The sequence below is a fragment of the Podarcis erhardii genome (genome assembly GCF_964252035.2).
Source record: "Podarcis erhardii genome assembly, chromosome: 13".
In the NCBI taxonomy this organism is placed as follows: Eukaryota; Metazoa; Chordata; class Lepidosauria; order Squamata; family Lacertidae; genus Podarcis; species Podarcis erhardii.
In genome coordinates this window covers 40584017-40604767 of record NC_138502.1, presented here as the reverse complement: position 1 = coordinate 40604767, position 20751 = coordinate 40584017, and the positions used below count along the sequence as shown (strand labels likewise).

At 46.7% G+C, this 20751-nt stretch overlaps 1 protein-coding gene across 5 annotated transcripts in view; it reads right to left on the bottom strand.

Moving 5' to 3' along the window:
* The window catches only part of ARHGAP27 (Rho GTPase activating protein 27), a 68608-nt gene that overhangs the window by 16863 nt on the left and 30994 nt on the right, over positions 1 to 20751 (bottom strand). For all 5 annotated transcript variants that reach the window (XM_081837714.1, XM_081837712.1, XM_081837713.1 and 2 more), the window contains 7 exons: positions 9990 to 10439; positions 8543 to 8737; positions 7183 to 7287; positions 5338 to 5405; positions 4298 to 4385; positions 2707 to 2811; positions 1023 to 1121 (listed from right to left, as the gene is read on the bottom strand). In XM_081837714.1, coding sequence (XP_081693840.1) covers positions 1023 to 1121; positions 2707 to 2811; positions 4298 to 4385; positions 5338 to 5405; positions 7183 to 7287; positions 8543 to 8737; positions 9990 to 10439 — 1110 coding nt within the window. The remainder of the gene's footprint in view (positions 1 to 1022; positions 1122 to 2706; positions 2812 to 4297; positions 4386 to 5337; positions 5406 to 7182; positions 7288 to 8542; positions 8738 to 9989; positions 10440 to 20751) is intronic.

The following is a 20751-nucleotide window of genomic DNA, read 5'->3' as shown; positions in this document are numbered from 1 at the left end:
AGTATTCACAAAAATAAGAATAATTTCCAAGTAAAGCTTTGAAGTTGCTTGAACGGAACATTCAAACACCACATTAATGCTGCAACCTACATTAATGCTGCAAAATATTGGGCCCTGGAATAACTTCTGAGATTTTCATACAGCATGAAATTCTGACATGGCCATTAAAAACTAAACTAAACAGAAAAGTCAAATAAACATACTAAGTCAGATCCAAATGGCATTGGGGGGGGGTCAGGAATCCATGTAACGTATTTTTTGCTCTATAAGACTCACTTTTTCCCTCTTAAAAAGTAAGGGGAAATGTGTGTGCGTCTTATGGAGCGAATGCAGGCTGCGCAGCTATCCCAGAAGCCAGAACAGCAAGAGTGCAGCGATCCCTCTTGTTGTTCTGGCTTCTGAGATTCAGAATATTTTTTCTCTTGTTTTCCTCCTCCAAAAACTAGGTGCATCTTAGGGTCTGGTGCGTCTTATAGAGCAAAAAATAAGTTAGTTTCCTGATTTAATTGTTTCCAGGGGGAAAACCTGGAACACAGCCTTTCATATTACACACAATCAGATGCCTGAGGCAGTGCACCTCTGTGTCACATTCAGACCAACCTTGTTTACACTTGATGCACAAAACTGGAGGGGGGCAGCGGTTTACAACATTTGTTTTTCCCCTGGATGAACATAAGGCCTTACCTGTCCCCCCAGGGTCTATGCTATCCTCTTCCTGGAAGTCCTTGCTAACCCCTTAAGTTATGTCTGCCGTAAATACACCTGACAGGAACCCAACTGAGATTTCTTACATTCAGGGCTGGCCCAAGACATTTTGTCACCTGAGGCAGACCTCAAAATGGCACCCCACTCCTTGACAGGAGAGAAGGGGTGAAGGAAGGAAAAAGAGGGGTGGGAAGAAAGATTGACATCGGGATCTGCTATCCCTGTGGATTCTTCCGCCTGAGGCAGTCGCCTCACCTTGCCACATGGGTGGGCCGGCCCTGCCTGGGATAAAAACATGGGACAAGCCCCACTCTCACCAGTTTACTGATGCTGTCAGCAATTGCCTTCTGCCATGTGCTGATGATGCACTCTGAATCATGCCGGATCAGGTACTCGGATCCTTCCCGTGTCTTCAGCTGGAACAGAGGAACCACCCAATTGTGACATCCAGGCAGAAGATGCTTACCACAACCCCTAGAACTCAGCAAAATGCCCCCCAGATTCAGTACAATTCTCATGGGTTTCTCATTGAGGACGTTCCTGTACAGTACCTCAAAATTTCTAAAAGGTGAACGGTGCCAGACCTCAGAGCTAAACCGCAAAGCTTGCCCTCTAGCCCAACAACTCTGCCATATAATGCACAAACTGGACAGGGGGGAGGGTTAAGGGACTACTGAAACCCTTTTGACATCACAGGGGGAGACCTCCGGGAGCAGTTGGTAATTTTATGTAAAATATGATGTTATAAAATAAGTGGGCAAATTTGAGGGGTCTGTGGGGCATTAACTTTTTTAAAATTGTTTTAAATAACAAACAAAGGGGAATCTTAGGGGCCCTAAAACAAAATTTGGGAGGGGCTGGATATGGGCCGTGGGCTACTGGGTTAACCACCCCTTCTGTAGAAGATACTAGCTGTGCAAACAAGACATTGCTGGACAGCATTGTGCTCATACAGAACCTCTTCCAGCTAATCACAGAAAGGTAAAGGTAAAGGGACCCTGACCATTAGGTCCAGTTGTGGCTGACTCTGGGGTTGCAGCGCTCATCTCGCTTTATTGGCCGAGGGAGCCGGCGTACAGCTTCCGGGTCATGTGGCCAGCATGACTAAGCCGCTTCTGGCAAACCAGAGCAAAGCACGGAAACGCCATTTACCTTCCCACTGGAGTGGTACCTATTTATCTACTTGCACTTTGACGTGCTTTCAAACTGCTAGGTTGGCAGGAGCAGGGACTGAGCAACAGGAGCTCACCCTGTCGCGGGGATTCGAACCGCCGACCTTCCGATTGGCCAGTCCTAGGCTCTATGGTTTAACCCACAGCACCACCATCAAACGTGGAAATGAAGTTACTGAAGTTTTATATAGTGTGAGATTTACTTTCTGCACCTAGGATTTGCTGCTAGTTTCCTTCATGTTCCAACGGGGTCACTGGAAACGCACACGACACATCTTACTGATGAGCAGTGTCGGACTCATTGTATGCCTGGCAGCTCCAGAGACAGGCTTTCACAGGGAAAAAGACTCGGCTAGGTTTCCCCACCACTTGAAACCAGGTTGCCATGTACAAATATGGACTCCCGATACTAATCTTTTGTAACCGACGCAGCACAAGACACATTGCACGGCAACCATAACTTTCATTTTAAAGAAGTGGCCCATATTTAGGAAATGACAAGGTTCACTTTTAATAAGTCTAGTCTTCATAGAGGAAGATGATTGGAAGATGGAGTGTTGTGGTTTTGTGGCCAAAACTCATCTGTACCATCAGCATTAAGACTGCCTTAAAAGTCTGTCTGTTTTTAAAAAATGTGTGTTCCCTTTTTCCCCAGTGAAGATAAGTTTGTTGAATTGATATTTGCAGGAAGATCCACATTCAGGCATGTGTAACAGACAGATTGCCTGGTGAGGAGCAGCACAGGCCTGTGTTGCTTCCTCCTCCATGTACTTTGCCATTATCTGTTGCTATGGAAACAGAAGCAGAGATGGGGACCACCATCCTTTACCTCCAAGACGTTCTTTTTGCTCGACTTGTCTTTTGCAGCCCAAGAAAGTGTTGCTCCACTAAGATCCACAGTGTGCTCGGGGCTACTCAACACGGAGGGATGTTTCTGAGGGTGAAGGTAGGAAATAGAAGCAGCATGGAAGTCCACATTTTATGACTGCTCGCAACTACAGAGAAAACAAAAATCCCACCCACTTACCCATCAAACTATACCCTGCAGAGAAATTATGGGGTTTTCCAGACACCCTTTTTATTGTGCATTTACGATGGTTTGTGCTCATGATGCTATTGGGGCAGTCACACAGCTGAATTTCCAACCAGTGCATATTGTGTAACTTCCTTCTGAAATCCTGCAACTTTTTATATACCACAAAGATTCGGCAAGAGGAGATGCCCTGCTTTTGTTGTGCTACAGTCCCTCTGGACAACAATAACATGCAAGCATTGGCTTGGGTAAGTACCACAGAACAAACTAGAGCAGCCTGGAGGGGTTCCAAAAGATCACTGGCTCTCAGTACGTTTCCAAGCACAATGCAAAGTGTTTGTGTTGACCTTTAAAACTCTAAACGTCTTCAGCCCTGTATACCCGAAGGAGTGTCTCCACCCCCATTGTTAAGCTGGACTCTGGGATCCAGCTCCAAGAACCTTCTGGCGGTTCCTTCACTGCGAGATGTGAAGCTACAGGGAACCAGGCAGAGGGCATTCTCGGTAGTGGCACCCACACCCACGCTAGGCGTTCACACTGGGTCACAGATCAACGGCGGCAGACTTGCTTTTGTCTTTTGTGTGGTTATCTAAATCTTTTCATGTTGTAAGTTGCCTGTATTATTATTTTAATGTATTTTATTTATGATTTTCAATTTTATACATTTCAATAATTTTATATTCATTTTAACATATCATAACTTGGCTTGATGCCAAGAGTGGTGCATGCTCTGGTTATCTCCTGCTTGGATTACTGCAATATGCTCTATGTAGGTCTACCTTTGAAGGTGACCCAGAAACTACAACTAATCCCAAATGCAGCAGCTAGACTGGTGACTGGGAGTGGCCACTGAGACATTATAACACCGGTCCTGAAAGACCTACATTGGCTCCCAGTACGTTTCCGAGCACAATTCAAAGTGTTGGTGCTGACCTTTAAAGCCCTAAATAGCCTCAACCCACTAGACCTGAAGGAGCGTCTCCACCCTCATCGTTCAGCCTGGACACTGAGGTCCAGTTCCGAGGGCCTTCTGGTGGTTCCCTCAGTGCGAGAAGTGAGGTTGCAGGGAACCAGGCAGAGGGCCTTCTCGGTAGTGGCACCCACACCCTGTGGAACACCCTCCCGTCGGATGTCAAGGAAATAAACAAATATCTAACTTTTAGAAGACATCAGAAGATAGCCCTGTATAGGGGAGTTTTTAATGCTGGATGTTTTATTATGTTTTCGTATAAGCTGGAAGCTGCCCAGAGTTGCTCGGGCAACCCAGTCAGATGGGAGGGGTACAAATAATAAGACAGCAGGCAGGTGGGGTAAGGCTGAGGTTTGGTGAAGCAGCCTCCACTGTCTGCCTTTCAACTGGGGCAGCAAGCCAGGGCTGAGGACTCACCACACTGCTAGACGTGGAGTGTTTTGAGTCCTTGAAAAAAGTCAAGACACCACCTTCCAGGACAGTCCATGAAGAACTCCAATTCTTCCTAAGAGGGGAGAAAGGGAAGGAAGAAAAGGAAACCTCATTCACAGAGCAGTGCTAACTGAGCAGCGTGAAACGGAGGAGAGGAACTCTGTCTGCGTCAAGGGAAAAGGTTCTCCTACCCTCAGTTCTCCTGATTCCCTTCCACCCGCCCCTCGCTCCGCATTTCTGTCACCAACTTTGGCATTAGGGAGAGTTCAGACATGCAATTATTACAACAACCAGGTCTCATGCCATGCACCTCTCCGCAAGTTCAGGGCCTCTGATGAAGAGTCAGCAAGGCAGAAGGTGGGACTTCTCAACTGAGGGAACCAGGCCATGGGATTTGGTCGAAGGAAGAGATGGAGACAGAACCAGGAAGCCAAGCTGAGATACCAGTTCCAAGGAAGCAGTCCAAGCAGGGCAGAAAAGGAGGAGACGGAAGGGCTGGGGAGGAGGAAGAGACAGAGGACCAGCAAAGTTCAAGGAGAGATGTGGGAAGAAGACAAGATGGTGAGCCTGAGCTGCTGAACACACAGAAAATGCTTTGCTGCACGGACAGAAGTCCTTTCCACCCTAGGGCCTTTTGGAACTGCCCTTCTGCAATCAGCTGGAAACGGAATTAAAGCACTGCTGTTTTGTGCAGCGCTGTTTATCCCACAACAATCCTGCAATGAAATCCCAGCTCTGTTTACACAAAAGAAGTCACTCCCCGGCGTGAAAGAAACTAGGCTGCCTCTGATTCAAGATGGGGCCTACAAGCTTCCGTTGTTTAAAAAAACATTTGCATTAAAATCTTTTTTTCAAAACCAAACACCCCTTCTCAATTAAGGAGAGACACATCTTTAACACCCGCTTTAAAAGAGAGGTTTTCAAACGGCTTGGATCCAGGATACCTGGGGGATTGATTGACCCCATACCAACCTGCCCCAAACCCCAAGATCAAAAGGAGATGCACACAAACAAATTATTCTTACCTCTGGCGTTTCCCTTTATCAGCAGTCTTTGTCCGAAAGAGCATCCCAGCCTTTTCAAGCGTTTTTAACTGAGTGGAGGGAAGGAAAAGGCTGTAGTTTAAATCTGTTCTGGCTAAGATCCCGTAACATTATTCACCCACTTTCCCATTCCCAATACAAGCCTCTTGCCGAGGAAAATCTGTGTACACACCATACATTTGAAACACGCCCTGCAAGAATCCTGGGACCTATAGGTAAAGGTAAGGTAAAGGACCCCTGGACGGTTAAGTCCAGTTAAAGGCGACTGTGGGGTTGTGACGCTCATCTTGCTTTCAGGACGAGGGAGCCGGTGTTCGTCCGTAGACAGCTTTCTGGGTTATGTGGCCAGGATGACTAAACCACTTCTGGCGCAACGGGACACTGTGACAGAAACCAGAGCGCACGGAAACACCATTTACCTTCCTGCCACAATGGTACCTATTTATCTACTTGCACTGACGTGCTTTCGAACTGCTAGGTTGGCAGGAGCTGGGACAGAGCAGCGGGAGCTCACCCCGTCGCGGGGATTCGAACCGCCGACCTTCCGATCGGCAAGCCCAAGAGGCTCAGTGGTTTAGACCACCCCACCCGCGTCCCTATCACAGATCTACAATTCCCAGCACCTTTAAGAAGCTACAGTTTCCAGGATTTTTTTGAGGGAAGTCATGTGCTTTCAACAGCCTCTAATGGGCATCTCTTGTTACTTATGTGAAAGACTGACACCAATCAGTGCATATCCTGTCGCTTCCTGCTAAAATCTTGATACCACAAATACTTTGTCCCCAAAGTTCTGTTTTCACCTATGTCCTGCTTTTGCTGCACTACAGACAGCAATATTAGGGCAGCCCTGGGGAAGCATCGCAAAAACAACTTATAGAACAGAATAAATCCACCAGTGACACACTACTGGACCGCCTCGCCCAGTATGCCCCACGGAGAGCCTCAAGGTCCATAAATAGCAACATCCTAGTGGTCCCGGGCCCTAAGGAAGTTAGATTAGCTTCAACCAGAGCCAGGGCCTTTTCAACACTGGCTCCGGCCTGGTGGAACGCTCTGTCTCATGAGACCAAGGCCCTGCAGGATCTGATTTCTTTCCGCAGGGCCTGTAAGACAGAGTTGTTCCGCCTGGCCTTTGGCTTGGAGCCAATTTGATTCCCTCCCCCTCTTTCTTTTTCCTTTTTCCTTTCTCCTCCTGTGATGAGGCCTGCATTTTAATGTTTCAATATTTTAATTGTTGTATTTTAATCTTGTTTTTAAGTTGTATTCATTCAACTTGCTTTTATTATTGCTTTTTAGCCACCCTGAGCCCGGCCCTGGCTGGGGAGGGCGGGGTGTAAATAAAAATTATTATTATTATTATTATTATTATTATTATTATTATTATTACTGTACTTTTGTGGCAAGAACATACTGCAGAATATAAAACAGCTGCCTGGGGAATGCCCTTAGGCCACATGCAATATTTAAAGGACTATATATTAAATTTCAATGTACCAGTATGTTTGCAGATGTGGCCTTACATGCGATGCCCAGTCTCCCAGTTACCAATCAAGAGAAAACAGAAGGGAAATGGCAGAAGTGGGAATTGTGGCCACAAGAGTTATCAGCTGACTCTTTATGGAGCAGAAGGAAATTGGGTCCTCAGCTCACCACCCTATAGCATCTTATTAATTTCTCTCCCCCACCCTAATCTTTCCACAGATGAACCTTGTAGCTCAAAATGCAGGAAGGATCAGGAAACCTGCAGATATACCTTCCTCAATGGGATATGGATTCCCACTTCAGATTTTCCTCCACCAGTCCAACACAATTGAGGGTTTTCCTTACCTGTCCCTCCTTTGGCCCAGAGAAGGGTACCCAGTTTCCAAAAGGGCTGCTGTCCAGGCTGGACCCACTGCTGGTACTGTGGTGATGGTGGCCGGATGCAGCGACCTGGAAGATATCCTTTTATTAGCAGGAGCAACACAGAACAGGGGTATGTCGCAAGCTGCTGATCAGCCCACAGCGCCCTTGAAGCCCTGCCCAAATATTCCTGTGTTTGTGTTGATAGTAAAGGTAAAGGTAAAGGGACCCCTGATCGTTAGGTCCAGTTGTGGCCGACTCTGGGGATGTGGTGCTCATCTCGCTTTATTGGCCGAGGGAGCCGGCGTACAGCTTCCAGGTCATGTGGCCAGCATGATTAAGCATCTTCTGGCGAACCAGAGCAGCGCACGGAAACGCTGTTTACCTTCCCACCACAGCGGTACCTATTTATCTACTTGCACTTTGACGTGCTTTCGAACTGCTAGGTTGGCAGGAGCAGGGACCGAGCAACGGGAGCTCACCCCATTGTGGGGATTCGAACTGCCGACCTTCTGATCGGCAAGTCCTAGGCTCTGTGGTTTAACCCACAGCACCATCCGTGTCCCTGTGTTGATAGTACCACAGAAGAAAAGCCTTGCCATCAGCTAGTCCATACCATTTAATAAGAAACAGAAAACAGAGGAAAAACTGAATTTTGACTTGTGCTTTTTTATTAAAAAAACTTTCTTCAAAGCTTAATCCCCAAATCAGAAGGAGAATCTTCACCTTGAATTTCTGCCCCCAAAGCAGCTTTTAAAACAGGCTCAGGATCTTGCCAGCTTTAAAAAAGGCGGTATTTGTTATTTTCACAGGGTTGCTGGTTTCATTGACCACTTACGATAATGTTTTGTATAACATGATCACTTGCTATAACTTTCAGTGATGATCATCTGACATTTCAAAGGCCTCAAGCGGTTTTTTTCAATGACCCATGACAACTAGTGGCTATAACAACAGGCCAGCCAAGAGGACACACTTTCTGGTTAAAATGGGGAATAAACTCCAGCCCTCTTCAGTTTGTAGCAGAGGGGGCAGAAACACAGAAGATTTAAGGGTGTTACAAGGCAGCTGGCAAACAGGTCTGAGTTTTTACAGCTGGGTGGCCAAAGTAGCCTTTGGTGGAATAAGATTACGCTTATTTCCATTTGGGAATGCTTATCTCCTCTTCTGTGCTTAGTGACTCTGTGCACGCTCTTTCCCCTCAAAGAATTCTGGGTACTGTAGTTCCCTCTCCTGGAGTGACAACTCCCAGCAACCCTGAACGAACGACAGCATGGCAAACCGTGGCAAATGGAGCATGGTTACCCCAGTGCACAGACCCACAGGCTTTCCGAGCCCTCCTTACCGGGTTGGAGGCATACTGGTCACCATCAAACACCAGTCCTTCTTGGTTGCCATAGGACGGCCAGCCTTGGTATGCAGAGGGAACGCAGAGTCCGTCCAGCGGCTGGTAGGAGCCAACCGGAGAATAATCTTCTTCAGGGTAGGGCTCAAGTTCATCGGGAGAAAGGTTGGGGTAGTCAGTTTCTGGAGTTGGCGGCTGAAGGAGGTTTCAGACAAGAGGTCAGCACATAGCATGTTGTCAAACAATAATTCAGGGGTTCTTAAATCTCCTTAGAGAATCTTCCCCCAGAAGAAAAAGGTAAAGGGACCCCTGACCATTAGGTCCAGTCGTGGCCGACTTTGGGGTTGCAGCACTCATCTCGCTTTATTGGCTGAGAGAGCCAGCATACAGCTTCCGGGTCATGTGGCCAGCATGACTAAGCCACTTGTGGCGAACCAGAGCAGCGCACAGAAATGCTGTTTACCTTCCCGCCGGAGCGGTACCTATTTATCTACTTGCATTTCAACGTGCTTTCGAACTGCTAGGTTGGCAGGAGCAGGGACTGAGCAACGGGAGCTCACCCCGTCGCGGGGATTCGAACCGCCAACCTTCTGGTCGGCAAGCCCTAGGCTCTGTGGTTTAACCCACAGTGCCGCCCGCGTCCCTCTGCCCCCAGAAGATAGGGAGGGAGCAAAGAGCTACAAACCAAAAAGGCAGCAGGCATTTCTGACTGTGCTTCCAAAGGCTTATAAATACAGAGGCCTTCTCCTGATCGATAGGGTGGGCACCTGCTAATCTATAGCAGGGAACCTTTGGCCCACGGGTCTAATTGGACCTGGCATGGGTTCCAATTTGACCCTGCCGACCTGTCACTTTTAATTTGTATACCACCTTTCTATCTTACAATACTCAAGGTGGTCTACAAGCTGAAGAAACAAAGAATGCACACCTTGTAACAATCTGATGCAATACAAAAATGTGATAATATAAAACAGAGCTTTAAAGTAAACAACCTACTTTATCAAATAAAGTAACATTCAACAATCATTAGACTAGTATAGAACAGGGGTCAGCAAACTTTTTCAGTCGTGGGCCGGTCTACCGTCCCTCAGACCATGTGGTGGGCTGGACTATATTTTGGGGAAAAACATGAACGAATTCCTATGCCCCACAAATAACCCAGAGATGCATTTTAAATAAAAGCACACATTCTACTCATGTAAAAACATGCTGATTCCCGGACCGTCCACGGGCCGGATTGAGAAGGCAATTGGGCCGGATCCGGCCCCCGGGCCTTAGTTTGCCTACCCATGGCTTATACTGCACGTAAATCTGGCACTGTTCTCATCCCTGGACGTAGATTGTCCTCAGTCCTCAATACACAAACTAGACTTCTGTGGGCTATCCACTGCAGAATCAGAATTTGCCTGCCACCCCAAGACCCAGTAGACCCCTCCCCGACATTTACCCTCCGATCCACAGGGCTGTAGGGCACAAATGCAGGCTGCATCTCCGGATAATTGAGGGTTTCGTCCATCCGGGGTGCGTCCCACGACGTCTCGCCGGTCGATGTGTTGTAGAAGAACACCTGCCCGCTGGCCTCGTCTACATATTGGTCCCACTCGGCAGGTGTGGCAGGGCTGAGGGCAAGCAAGGGAGAGCAAGAAGGAGGGGGACTCCCGCCGCCGGCAGGACCGTCAAAGGGAGGCTCCCAGGTCGTTTGGCCGGTGGCCGAGTTGTAATAGAACAAGCGGCCACTTTCTGCGTCCGTGTGGGTCTCCCAGCTGGCCGGGGGGCTGCTGAGGTGGGGCTGGGGTATGGATTCAGTTTTGCTTGTAGTGGAGGGACTCCGTTCCAACCGGAGCTCCTGGAGATTCACATACACAGGATCTTCAGCCACCTCCTTGCTTGGCTGAGGCTGAAAATAAGAAATAAAATAAGTCGTCGTCAGCCAACTGCATCATCACACAATTACGTGACACACAGAGGCAGGACGCCCAAAGCCTCCAATCCACAGAAACATGCTGGATTTCTAATGTTTGGTCAGCTGGATGTGAACATCTTCATCTTTTGTAACGCCCAAACTTCCCTTGTCACCTAGCTCCTATACGTTGTATTTCCTATATTCTTCTATTACCCTTGCTGGTACCTTTCCCAGGAAAATCAGAGGCTCACTATGTCAGGTTTCTATTGGAAGACTGGACAAAAGCTAGAACATTAGCAGTGGTGAAGTTTTTATCAATGGTTGCAAGAACCAATGATCCCTATCTTTAAGGTAAAGGTAAAGGGACCCCTGACCATTAGGTTCAGTCGTGGCCGACTCTGGGGTTGTGGCACTCATCTCGCTTTGCTGGCCGAGGGAGCTGGTGTACAGCTTCCGGGTCATGTGGCCAGCATGACTAAGCCACTTCTGGTGAACCAGAGCAGCGCACGGAAACGCCATTTACCTTCCCGCCGGAGCGGTACCTATTTATCTACTTGCACTTTGACGTGCTTTCGAACTGCTAAGTTGGCAGGAGCAGGGACTGAGCAACAGGAGCTCACCCCGTTGCGAGGATTCGAACCACCGACCTTCTGATCTGCAAGCCCGAGGCTCTGTGGTTTAACCCACAGTGCCTCCCACGTCCCATCCCTATCTTTAAGTCTGAACAAAATGCATGTTTAACCTGGAGGTAGGCTGTCTCAATTGTGCATTGCTTTGTAACAATTTGTTGGGTCTCTGGACCGTAATAAAGATTGATTGATTGATTGATTGATTGATATTCCTCACATTTTCTCCCATTAGATAATGTTAACTCAGGGTGCTTCCAGACGACCTGAGCATTCACTCAGATCTGCTTGCAGGGAGGCCAGACAATGCTGCATCAAAGCAAGTTCCACCTCACATTTTCTGGAGCCTTTCCCCATCACTTTCCTTACAGCAAAAGGCTTGACCTTGAGCTTGTTGCCCAAGACCTCCTAATCAAGTACACAACCTGAATTTGCCAGGATGTGACTGAATCCCACCCCAGTACAATGACATGTCTGACAGAAGTGCCCTCAATGTCCCGAGAGCGATTCACATTGAGGTTTGGTTTCTCTTGGTTCTCCAGCTGGTCTGCTTGGCTGCTACAAGCCTGGCCCGTCGCAGTTGTGTCCAGCAATGAATGGCCCAGTTCCAAAAGTGGGTTTTGTTATGTACTGAAGTTCTCACCCTGAGCCAGCAGGGGGATACTGTAGATAGTTATGCAAATGAAGGATTGAAAGTGACGTTCAATGATTGGATGGATACTGAAGATAGTTATGCAAATGAAGGATCAAAAGTGACATTCAGTGATTGGATAGTTTTAGAAAGTTGTTACAGTAACGTGGTACTGGAGCTCTACATAAGCAGGCTGACTGAGCCCTTCAGTTCAGTTCTGTCCTGGCCTGTGAATAAACAAGAGCTGTTTGAAGAATCGCTGTGTCGTCTGATATGTTCACCCACAACTTAACAGGTTTGGTAGTCCTTTCTCCCTATCAAACCTGCTTCTGTCTATTGAAGGATATACCTGAGAAATCCAAAGGCAGTTCACGGGGAAGGCAGACCATTCGTTTCCTGAAACTTACCTGAATGCAGCACCTACAAGAAAATCAAGCAACACAGGCCAACTATTTTGAAATGGAGCAAGAGACAACCCTGTGCATAACTGTATGTCAGACTGTACACTATTACATTGAGAAAATTTATTTACAAGTTGAAAGGAAGGATCCATTAAAAAGAAAGAAAGACAAATATAGCATAAAAAAAGGCTTTTGCCCAGGGAATTTGCTTTTTTTGTGCCAGTTCTGAAGTATTTCCTCTTCTTTAGGCTGCCTCAATTCTGATTTCCTTTAAAATAGGTTTAGTTTTATTTTTACCGGTAATTTGTGGTTTTCTCAGTGCTTACTCTGCATCTTGGTTACATTCCAATTTTTTTTTACATTTCACGGTTTAAAACTTTTATTTTTGAACTACACAGAGAAAGCTTTTATTAATGGCAACATATAAATGTTGTAAATAAATCTCACCAACCATTTAAAACATTAAACTTATGTTGTTTCCTGGTGGACAGGAGTTGTGAGGATCAGTTTGCTCTGTGGTGAGACAGCAAAGGAAGTTTGCAGAATTTTCTATGGTACTCCAAACAAGCAGACCTACATCCCAAGTAGCAAAAAGTTATCCTGCGCCCCTGAAATATCAAGGTGGTTTTTCCCCCTTTCCATTCAGCTCCCAAAACAGCTCCTTTTATCTTTGTCGAGTTCAGTACTTTTCCCCGCTTTCCACATCTCTCGGCTCATAGCTAGAGTTACTACCTTTCTTGCACTGGGTCAGCCTAAAAATAAGTGATACTCTTGGCATAATCTTAGCTCCATGTCAGGAGAGCTTCATCTGCTAAATTTCTCTCTATCTAAGGGAGGGGAGATGATAGGTCAAACATTGTGGTCAGGGCTGGCTCCAGGTTTGCTGGATTTGTATACCCCACTTCATCAGAAAACCGCAGGGCAGTTCACAACATAAAAGTACAAAACGAAAATGTAAAATACACAATAAAACAAAAGCAAAACAACCCAATAACCCACAGACACATTTAAAAGGCCACAGAATGTTTATCAGCCAAACAGATGGTGGAAATGTTTTTGCCTGGGGCCTAAAGATATGCAATGAAGGCGCCAGGCGAGCCTCCCTGGGGAGAGAATTCCACAAACAGGGGACTTCCGGGTTAGCGCGAACGGCTAATGGCGGATTCCCTCCGAGCTCCGGAGGGAATCGGCTCTACTGAGGACGGGTCTTGCCGTGCCGGCGACACGGGGACCCTCAGAAACCGCAGGCGCGGAAGCCTGCGGACTTGGTGACTCGGTGGGCACCTTAAGCGCCCTCCCCGACCCACGAAGAGCCTTTTTAAAGGCTACGGAGAGGGTACGGAGAGTGGCGTGGTGCTGAGAGTAGACCGCTACCTCGGTAGAGCGAAGCCGCAAGCCATGGCCGGAGAGCGCTGACTTTCTTCCCAAAATTTGGACTGGATAACAAAGGACCCGTGAGTAGTAGAATTTGGACTTTAAAAATTTTATCCTGTGAATTCGGCACGATCGGGGGATGTGTTAAAGGGAAGTCCGCACCCCCTCTACTTATAGACGTTTCAAAGCAAGGAACGGAGAATTAAGGCGGAATGAATATTGTTTTGATGATTTAAAAGTTTCTCACAAATTTGATAGAACAAGATTTTTGTGCTGGAGAGAAAGGGAATTTGGAACTTTGTGTGTATCCCCCCCAAAAAACCCGGGAGTGTCCTATTTGGGTGCCGGAGGAAGAAGTGAAAGGAGTTTGACAGCTGTCAAAGAAGCTGTCAAACGGGCGGACAAAGTAAAGAATTTTGCTATTTAACAACTCTTGGAATTAAAGCTGATATATTTGGACTGAGGCGATTGGAAACAAAGTATTGATAATAACAAAGTAACAGATTATTGGAAAAGGACTACTAAATAACTGAAAGCCCCCTAGGGGGAATTAGTGACATTACAATGGCTGCAGAGGGAAAATTACTGGCGGAGATAGAAAAAATGTTTTTTCTCGTGGGAATCCTGCAGGAGCAGAGTATGGCTCTAAGTAAAGTTTTTATGACCTTGAATCCTGAAACAAACAACTCTGCTGAATGCACAAAGGAGATGCATGATAAAAATTCTGCAGCTGAGCAGGAAGAGATGCCTTTGGAATTGACAGAGAAAAAAGAAGGAGTTCAGACACTACAAGTGGAAAATATCAACCAGGAATCTGCAGTGTTAGAGTATGAGCAAGAAGACCTCTGGATTACAGACCTGCGAAAGATGAGAAAGAAGAAGAGAGAAGCCCCTGGAGTACTTGGAATATTAAAACTAGAAAGAACAAAGCAACATGATTGGGACTTTTCTCTTGAGTATGGAAAACTAGATGGTCTTTCGCAGCAAACACTCTTCAACATTCAGGACGAAAGAAAATATGATGTGACTCTGACTGAACTCCTTCGGGGTCTTAGGACCATCAAAGAGGACTACCAATATAGTTGGCAGAGAGGGACTGACAGAGAATCAGACGCCTCGGATGTGAGGAATCCGGGCTAGAACTATTTTTTGTTTGTTTTCTGGACATTTGTCTAGGAAGGGACAGAAACCGGGGCAGGGGGGGGAGAGAATAGAACTATAAAATGTTATGTTTTGTTTTACTTGGTCAATGTGACCTATAATTAATATAATAAAGGGAAAATTTGTGAAGGGGAAGTTAGATCGACCTTAAAAAAAAAAGAAATTAATGATTATAAGAGAATTGGATAGTTGAATATAGACAAACAAAAGAACTTAATTTTTAAAAGCAATGTGAATATCTTTAAGAGGTTAGGTAAGAACTTGCTGAATTAATTTTGGAATTGGGATGTAAGAGGAGGGGGTGGGGGGAAGTCAATGAAAGTGGGTAAAGAAATTTAGGGTATGTAATTGTATTTGTGTGTTTGTTTGTCTTTGTCTTTGTGTGTGTGTCTGTTGTTATAAAATGTAAAAACCCAATAAAAATTATTTAAAAAAAAAAAAAAAAAAAAAGAGAATTCCACAAACAGGGAGCCACTGCGGAAAAGGCCCCGTTCTCAGGTTGCCACCCTCTGGACCTCTCGTGGGGGAGGCACACAAAGGAGAGGCTCAGATGATGATCACAGGGTTGCGATGGCAGCTTTCTAATCAACCCTGGGTAGCTGGGCCTGGCCATCATTTGCATTTTCCCTTGATGCCTCAGAGCAACACTGAGACAGGGGTAATGAGGGAGATTAAAAGGGTGCCTAGATCCAGGCCCAGGGCAGATGTCATTGCAGGGGGTTGATGACCCCCAGGGTCCCTTCCCAGTCTACAATTCTATGGTTCATCAGTGATGAGCTGCCCAAGGGCTGACCCAGGGTACCTCTGACTCGGGAGTGCCATTTGATTGAAGGCCTCACCCCAGAGCCTGTTCGCTGGTGTCAAGCCCGAGTCCCTGAACATGTGCAACAGGGGTAAAGAGTGCCTCTGAGCAAGTGCTGAGCTGCACTAACTGAATCAGAGCCTAGCCGTGGGACCGGCTTTTCTGTGCCAGGACTCAGTCTTGATCATTATACAAGATGCGTTGCCGAGTTTCAATCAGTCATCACTGCAAAACTATACAGCCAGCTGCTTCTCAGCTGAGAGAAAGTTGTTTGTCGGCATGCTTAAGCAGTGATACCTCCTCCCTGCCCGCTTTGAATAGTGAGTTCATTCTGAGCTTCCTACTGGCACCTCTGCTCACACATCCTCACTCAGCTTCCTCTGTGCATGAGCTGCTACTAGACCTCGGTTAAAGGTAAAGGGACACCTGACCATTAGGTCCAGTCATGGCCGATTCTGGGGTTGCAGCACTTATCTCGTTTATTGGCCAAGGGAGCTGGCGTACAGCTTCCGGGTCATGTGGCCAGCATGACTAAGCCGCTTCTGACGAACCAGAGTAGCGCATGGAAGAAGACGAAGAAGAAGAAGAAGAGTTTGGATTTGAGATCCCGTTTTATCACTACCCAAAGGAGTCTCAAAGTGGCTCACATTCTCCTTTCCCTTCCTCCCCCACAACAAACACTCTGTGAGGTGAGTGGGGCTGAGAGAAGTGTGACTGGCCCAAGGTCACCCAGCAGCTGCATGTGGAGGAGCGGAGACACGAACCCGGTTCACCAGATTACGAGTCCACCGCTCCTAACCACTACACCACACTGGCTCTCCTGCCTATTTATCTACTTGCACTTTGACGTGCTTTTGAACTGCTAGGTTGGCAGGAGCAGGGACCGAGCAACAGGAGCTCACCCCGTCGCAGGGATTCGAACCGCTGACCTTCTGATTGGCAGGTCCTAGGCTCAGTGGTTTAACCCACAGCACCACCTGTGAAACCCATGTGCAAATAGGGAGTGCTGATCCCCACACTCCCAGGTGGAAGCAGTTGACCCAAGCTCTTTAGGAACTGCACACCGACATCCACAGAATCGTGGAATTTGAAGGGACACCACGGCACCCTGCAATGCAGGAATTTTTCACCCAACGTGGGGCTCGAACCCACAACTCTGAGATTTCATACTTTACCGACTGAACTACCCAGGCAGAAACAGACCATTCCATCAACAGGATGGCTTCCCAAATGAGCAGCTTGCCTTCAAGTTTGGGCAGAGAAACTGAGGCTAGACTTGACATCTTCTGAATTTAAGGAGTGCGTCTGGCTGTTAACCAGAAGGTTGGTGGTTCGAGCCCACTCGGAGGTGGCTGTGCGCAGGATTCCTGCACTTCAGGGGGTTGGACTAAATAACCCACCAGTGTCCCCTCATGCTCTACAATTCTATGATTCTAGGAAGAAAAGCTAGGAATTTAGCCAGAATTAACTCATTTACACCTTTGCCAGCTGCCTGTGACAGCCACAGCCGCTGTTGGGAATCAGACATAGAATAAAGACCTGCATTACTGAGGCACACCTGCATTTATGGTACTGCCCTAATCTATTTGTGAATCTATTTTTTTCTTGTTCATAGGAAAAGCTGTGGAGCTGCTCGCCACTCAGAAGCGGGAAACACTTGACAGGAAATGTGTAGGGTTGTTTTTGCTATCCAGGCCTATAGTTAGCAACTGGGGAATAGAGCGGCTCTATACGCATTATTGCTCACTCCAGTTCTGGTGTTTGAAGCCGAGTACACATGACGCGGGTGGCGCTGTGGGTTAAACTACAGAGCCTAGGACTTGCCGATAAGAAAGTCGGTGGTTCGAATCCCCGCAACGGGGTGAGCTCCCGTTGCTCAGTCCTTGCTCCTGCCAACTTAGCAGTTCAAAAGCACGTCAAAGTGCAAGTAGATAAATAGGTACTGCTCCGGCGGGAAGGTAAATGGTGTTTCCATTGCCCTGGTTCGCCAGAAGCGGCATAGTCATGCTGGCCACATGACCCGGAAGCTGTATGCCAGCTCCCTTGGCCAATAAAGCGAGATAAGCGCCACAACCCCAGAGTCGGCCACGACTGGACCTAATGGTCAGGGGTCCCTTTACCTTTACACATGATATTAACTACAATCTACAGGTATCTTGTAGCTTCTAGAGAAATATTCCTGTTGGATGTGCTTTCCTGAAAAACGGCAACCACCCCGATTGAAAACGCAAGCCGCAGTTAAGCTGAGGTGTGTACATTTCAGGCAGCTGTCGCACAAGCGCAGACGACAGCTTCAGTGGTGAATTGGAGTTTGGCGCAGGGAAACCAAGCAGGTAAAGAAAGGTAAAGGTAAAGGACCCCTGGACTGTGAAGTCCAGTCAAAGGCAACTATGGAGTTGCGGCACTCATCAAGCTTTCAGGACGAGGGAGCCGGCATTTGTCCACAGACAGCTTTCCAGGTCATGTGGCCAGCTTGACTAAACCGCTTCTGGCGCAATGTGACACCATGATGGAAACCAGAGCACACGGAAACACCATTTGCCTTCCCGCCACAGTGGTACCTATTTATCTACTTGCACTGGCATGCTTTCGAATAGCTTGGTTGGCAGGAGCTGGCACAGAGCAACAGGAGCTCATTGCGTTGCGGGGATTCGAACCGCTGATCTTCCGATCGGCAAGCCCAAGAGGCTCAGTGGTTTAAACCACAGCGCCACCCACATCCCAATTACCAAGCAGGTAATTGGCATCAGGGGCAGGTATCTCCACCCACTCTGTGACCCTCGCTCTGTTTCAAGCAGCTAATGTGCACATAGCCAAAAAAAACACTATCAAGATGTGCATAAGGGGAAGAGATTCAGTTCAGTTCACATTTGAAGGCAAACTACCCTAATTTGCACTTTCCAAAGAACAACCATCCTTCAAATTTCACACTTGTCCAAATTTCGGACTTTTCCAGTAATGGGCACAAAACTTTCATGTACCAAGTAAAAGGTCTGCAAAAATGCATATATTCATGAGAAGGATGCTGCAGAAAAATAAATAAAAAGCAGACACTGTCCTACAAATTTAGAAGTGAAGGTACAACACATCCAGGAGGTCATGTGATAAGGTAAAAACATACTTGGAAAACATATACAACGAACTAAAGGAGATCTTTAGATATACGTTTTTGAAAAAGCCAGAGGATATTGTTAAGAATGATCAGAAATTGTTCTTATATGCAACAACAGCAGCGAGGTTATTATTAGCCCAGGGTTGGAAACAACAACAATTGCCAACAGTAGAAGAACAGCGACAGAAGGTATTGGAATATGCAGAAATAGCTAAAGTAACGGGGGAAATTCGACAACAGGGCGATGAAACATTTCAGAAAGAATGGGAAAAATTTATGTTGTGCATAGGAAAAATAAGGTGAAATAGTGAAACCAGTAGAATTGAAATAAACCTCATAATGAGAAATACAAAGAAAATTATCGGATAAATAAAAATAAGAAGAAGTAAAATGTATAATGTGGGTAATGTAAATAATAGTAGTTGTAAATGAATATAGACAGACAACAAGAATTGTATTTATAGAAGGACTTATTTGTTTATAGATGTATCATGGACAAATATGGAAGTAGAAGAACAATACAGTGGTACCTCAGGTTAAGAACTTAATTCGTTCCGGAGGTCCGTTCTTAACCTGAAACTGTTCTTAACCTGAGGTATCACTTTAGCTAATGGGGCCTTCCTCTGCCGCTGTGCCACTGCCGTACAATTTCTGTTCTCATCTTGAAGCAAAGTTCTTAACCCGAGGTACTATTTCTGGGTTAGCGGAGTCTGTAGCCTGAAGCGTCTGTAACCTGAAGCTTCTGTAAGCCGAGGTACCACTGTATACAAAATGGATGAAGACAATGCGAAAAATTTAGAGGTGATATAAAAAAGCCAGAAGAAGGAAGGAGGGAAGTCAGCTCTTAGGAGCAAGTATAAATGTAAAATGTAATACAATATCTGTATGTAGAGTATGTAATTGAAAAACCAATAAAGATTATTCTATAAAAAAGACATGTGCAGGAGGAAGAGAAAGACATGTGAATGAATGGGGGGGGGTGTATGTGAAATCAGGGGTGATAAGGGAAATGGCAGCTTCCAAACGGAAAGTCAACTAGAGAAGTATGGGTTAAGGGTATAACTACAATGGTGTGATTCTGCAGAAGGAAGCTTCTTATGCTCCCGAAACAGGCAACATGAAAGGCAGAGCTGAGAGGTCATCCAAGCATGGACAAAGTTCAACAGTTCAGACGGGCATTCTCCTTGAGCCAAGTTGGGAGCGCTCAGAGCCGGTGGGTGTTGGCTCACAAAGATGTTAAGAGCTTACGACAGAAACAGGCAGGGAGACAAGAGTCTCTGAGCTGACTCTGAATGGGGGAAGTGGCTGCTTTATTCTTGGGCAGGCGACGGCCGAGGGCTGAGGACATAAATAGATCCCAGGTTGCAAAACTCAACCCAGCCAAGAGGAACTACGGAGGCAGAGAGCAGGCTGGGGGGAGAATATCAGTCTGAGTGGAGCAGCAGGGTGGACTGTATGGCTTTTGGGGTCTCCCACAACTCACCCTACACAACACAAAGGCAGCACACTGACTCAGCTATCTTTGGGTCAAATCTCTTTCAGTCGTGAACTAGGCATCTATCCTTAATAATAATAATAATAATAATAATAATTTATTTATACCTCGCCCTCCCCGGCCACAGCCAGGCTCAGGGCGGCTAACACCAATAAAATTACAATAAAACATAATGGGGAGGGGGAAACAAACAAACAAACAGTTTATTAAAATATGGGTTAAAATACAATTTAAAATGCAGCCTCATTTTAATAGTAGCCCATAAATCAAAACCATAAGGGGAGGGAAACATAAGGGTCAGACTGAGTCGAAACCAAAGGCCAGGCGGAACAGCTCTGTCTTGCAGGCCCTGCAGAAAGATGTCAAGTCCCGCAGGGCCCTAGTCTCTTGAGACAGAGCGTTCCACCAAGTCGGGGCCAGTACTGAAAAGGCCCTGGCTGAGACCAAGCTAACCACCTTGCGGCTTGGGACCTCCAAAGTGTTGTTATTTGTGGACCTTAAGGTCCTCCGTGGGACATACCAGGAGAGGCGGTCCCGTAGGTATGAGGGTCCTAGGCCGCATAGGGCTTTAAAGGTCAAAACCAGCACCTTAAACCTGACCCTGTATTCCACCGGGAGCCAGTGCAGCTGGTAAAGCATTGGATGAATGTGATCCCGCGGCAAGGACCCCGTAAGGAGCCTCGCCGCGGCATTCTGCACCTGCT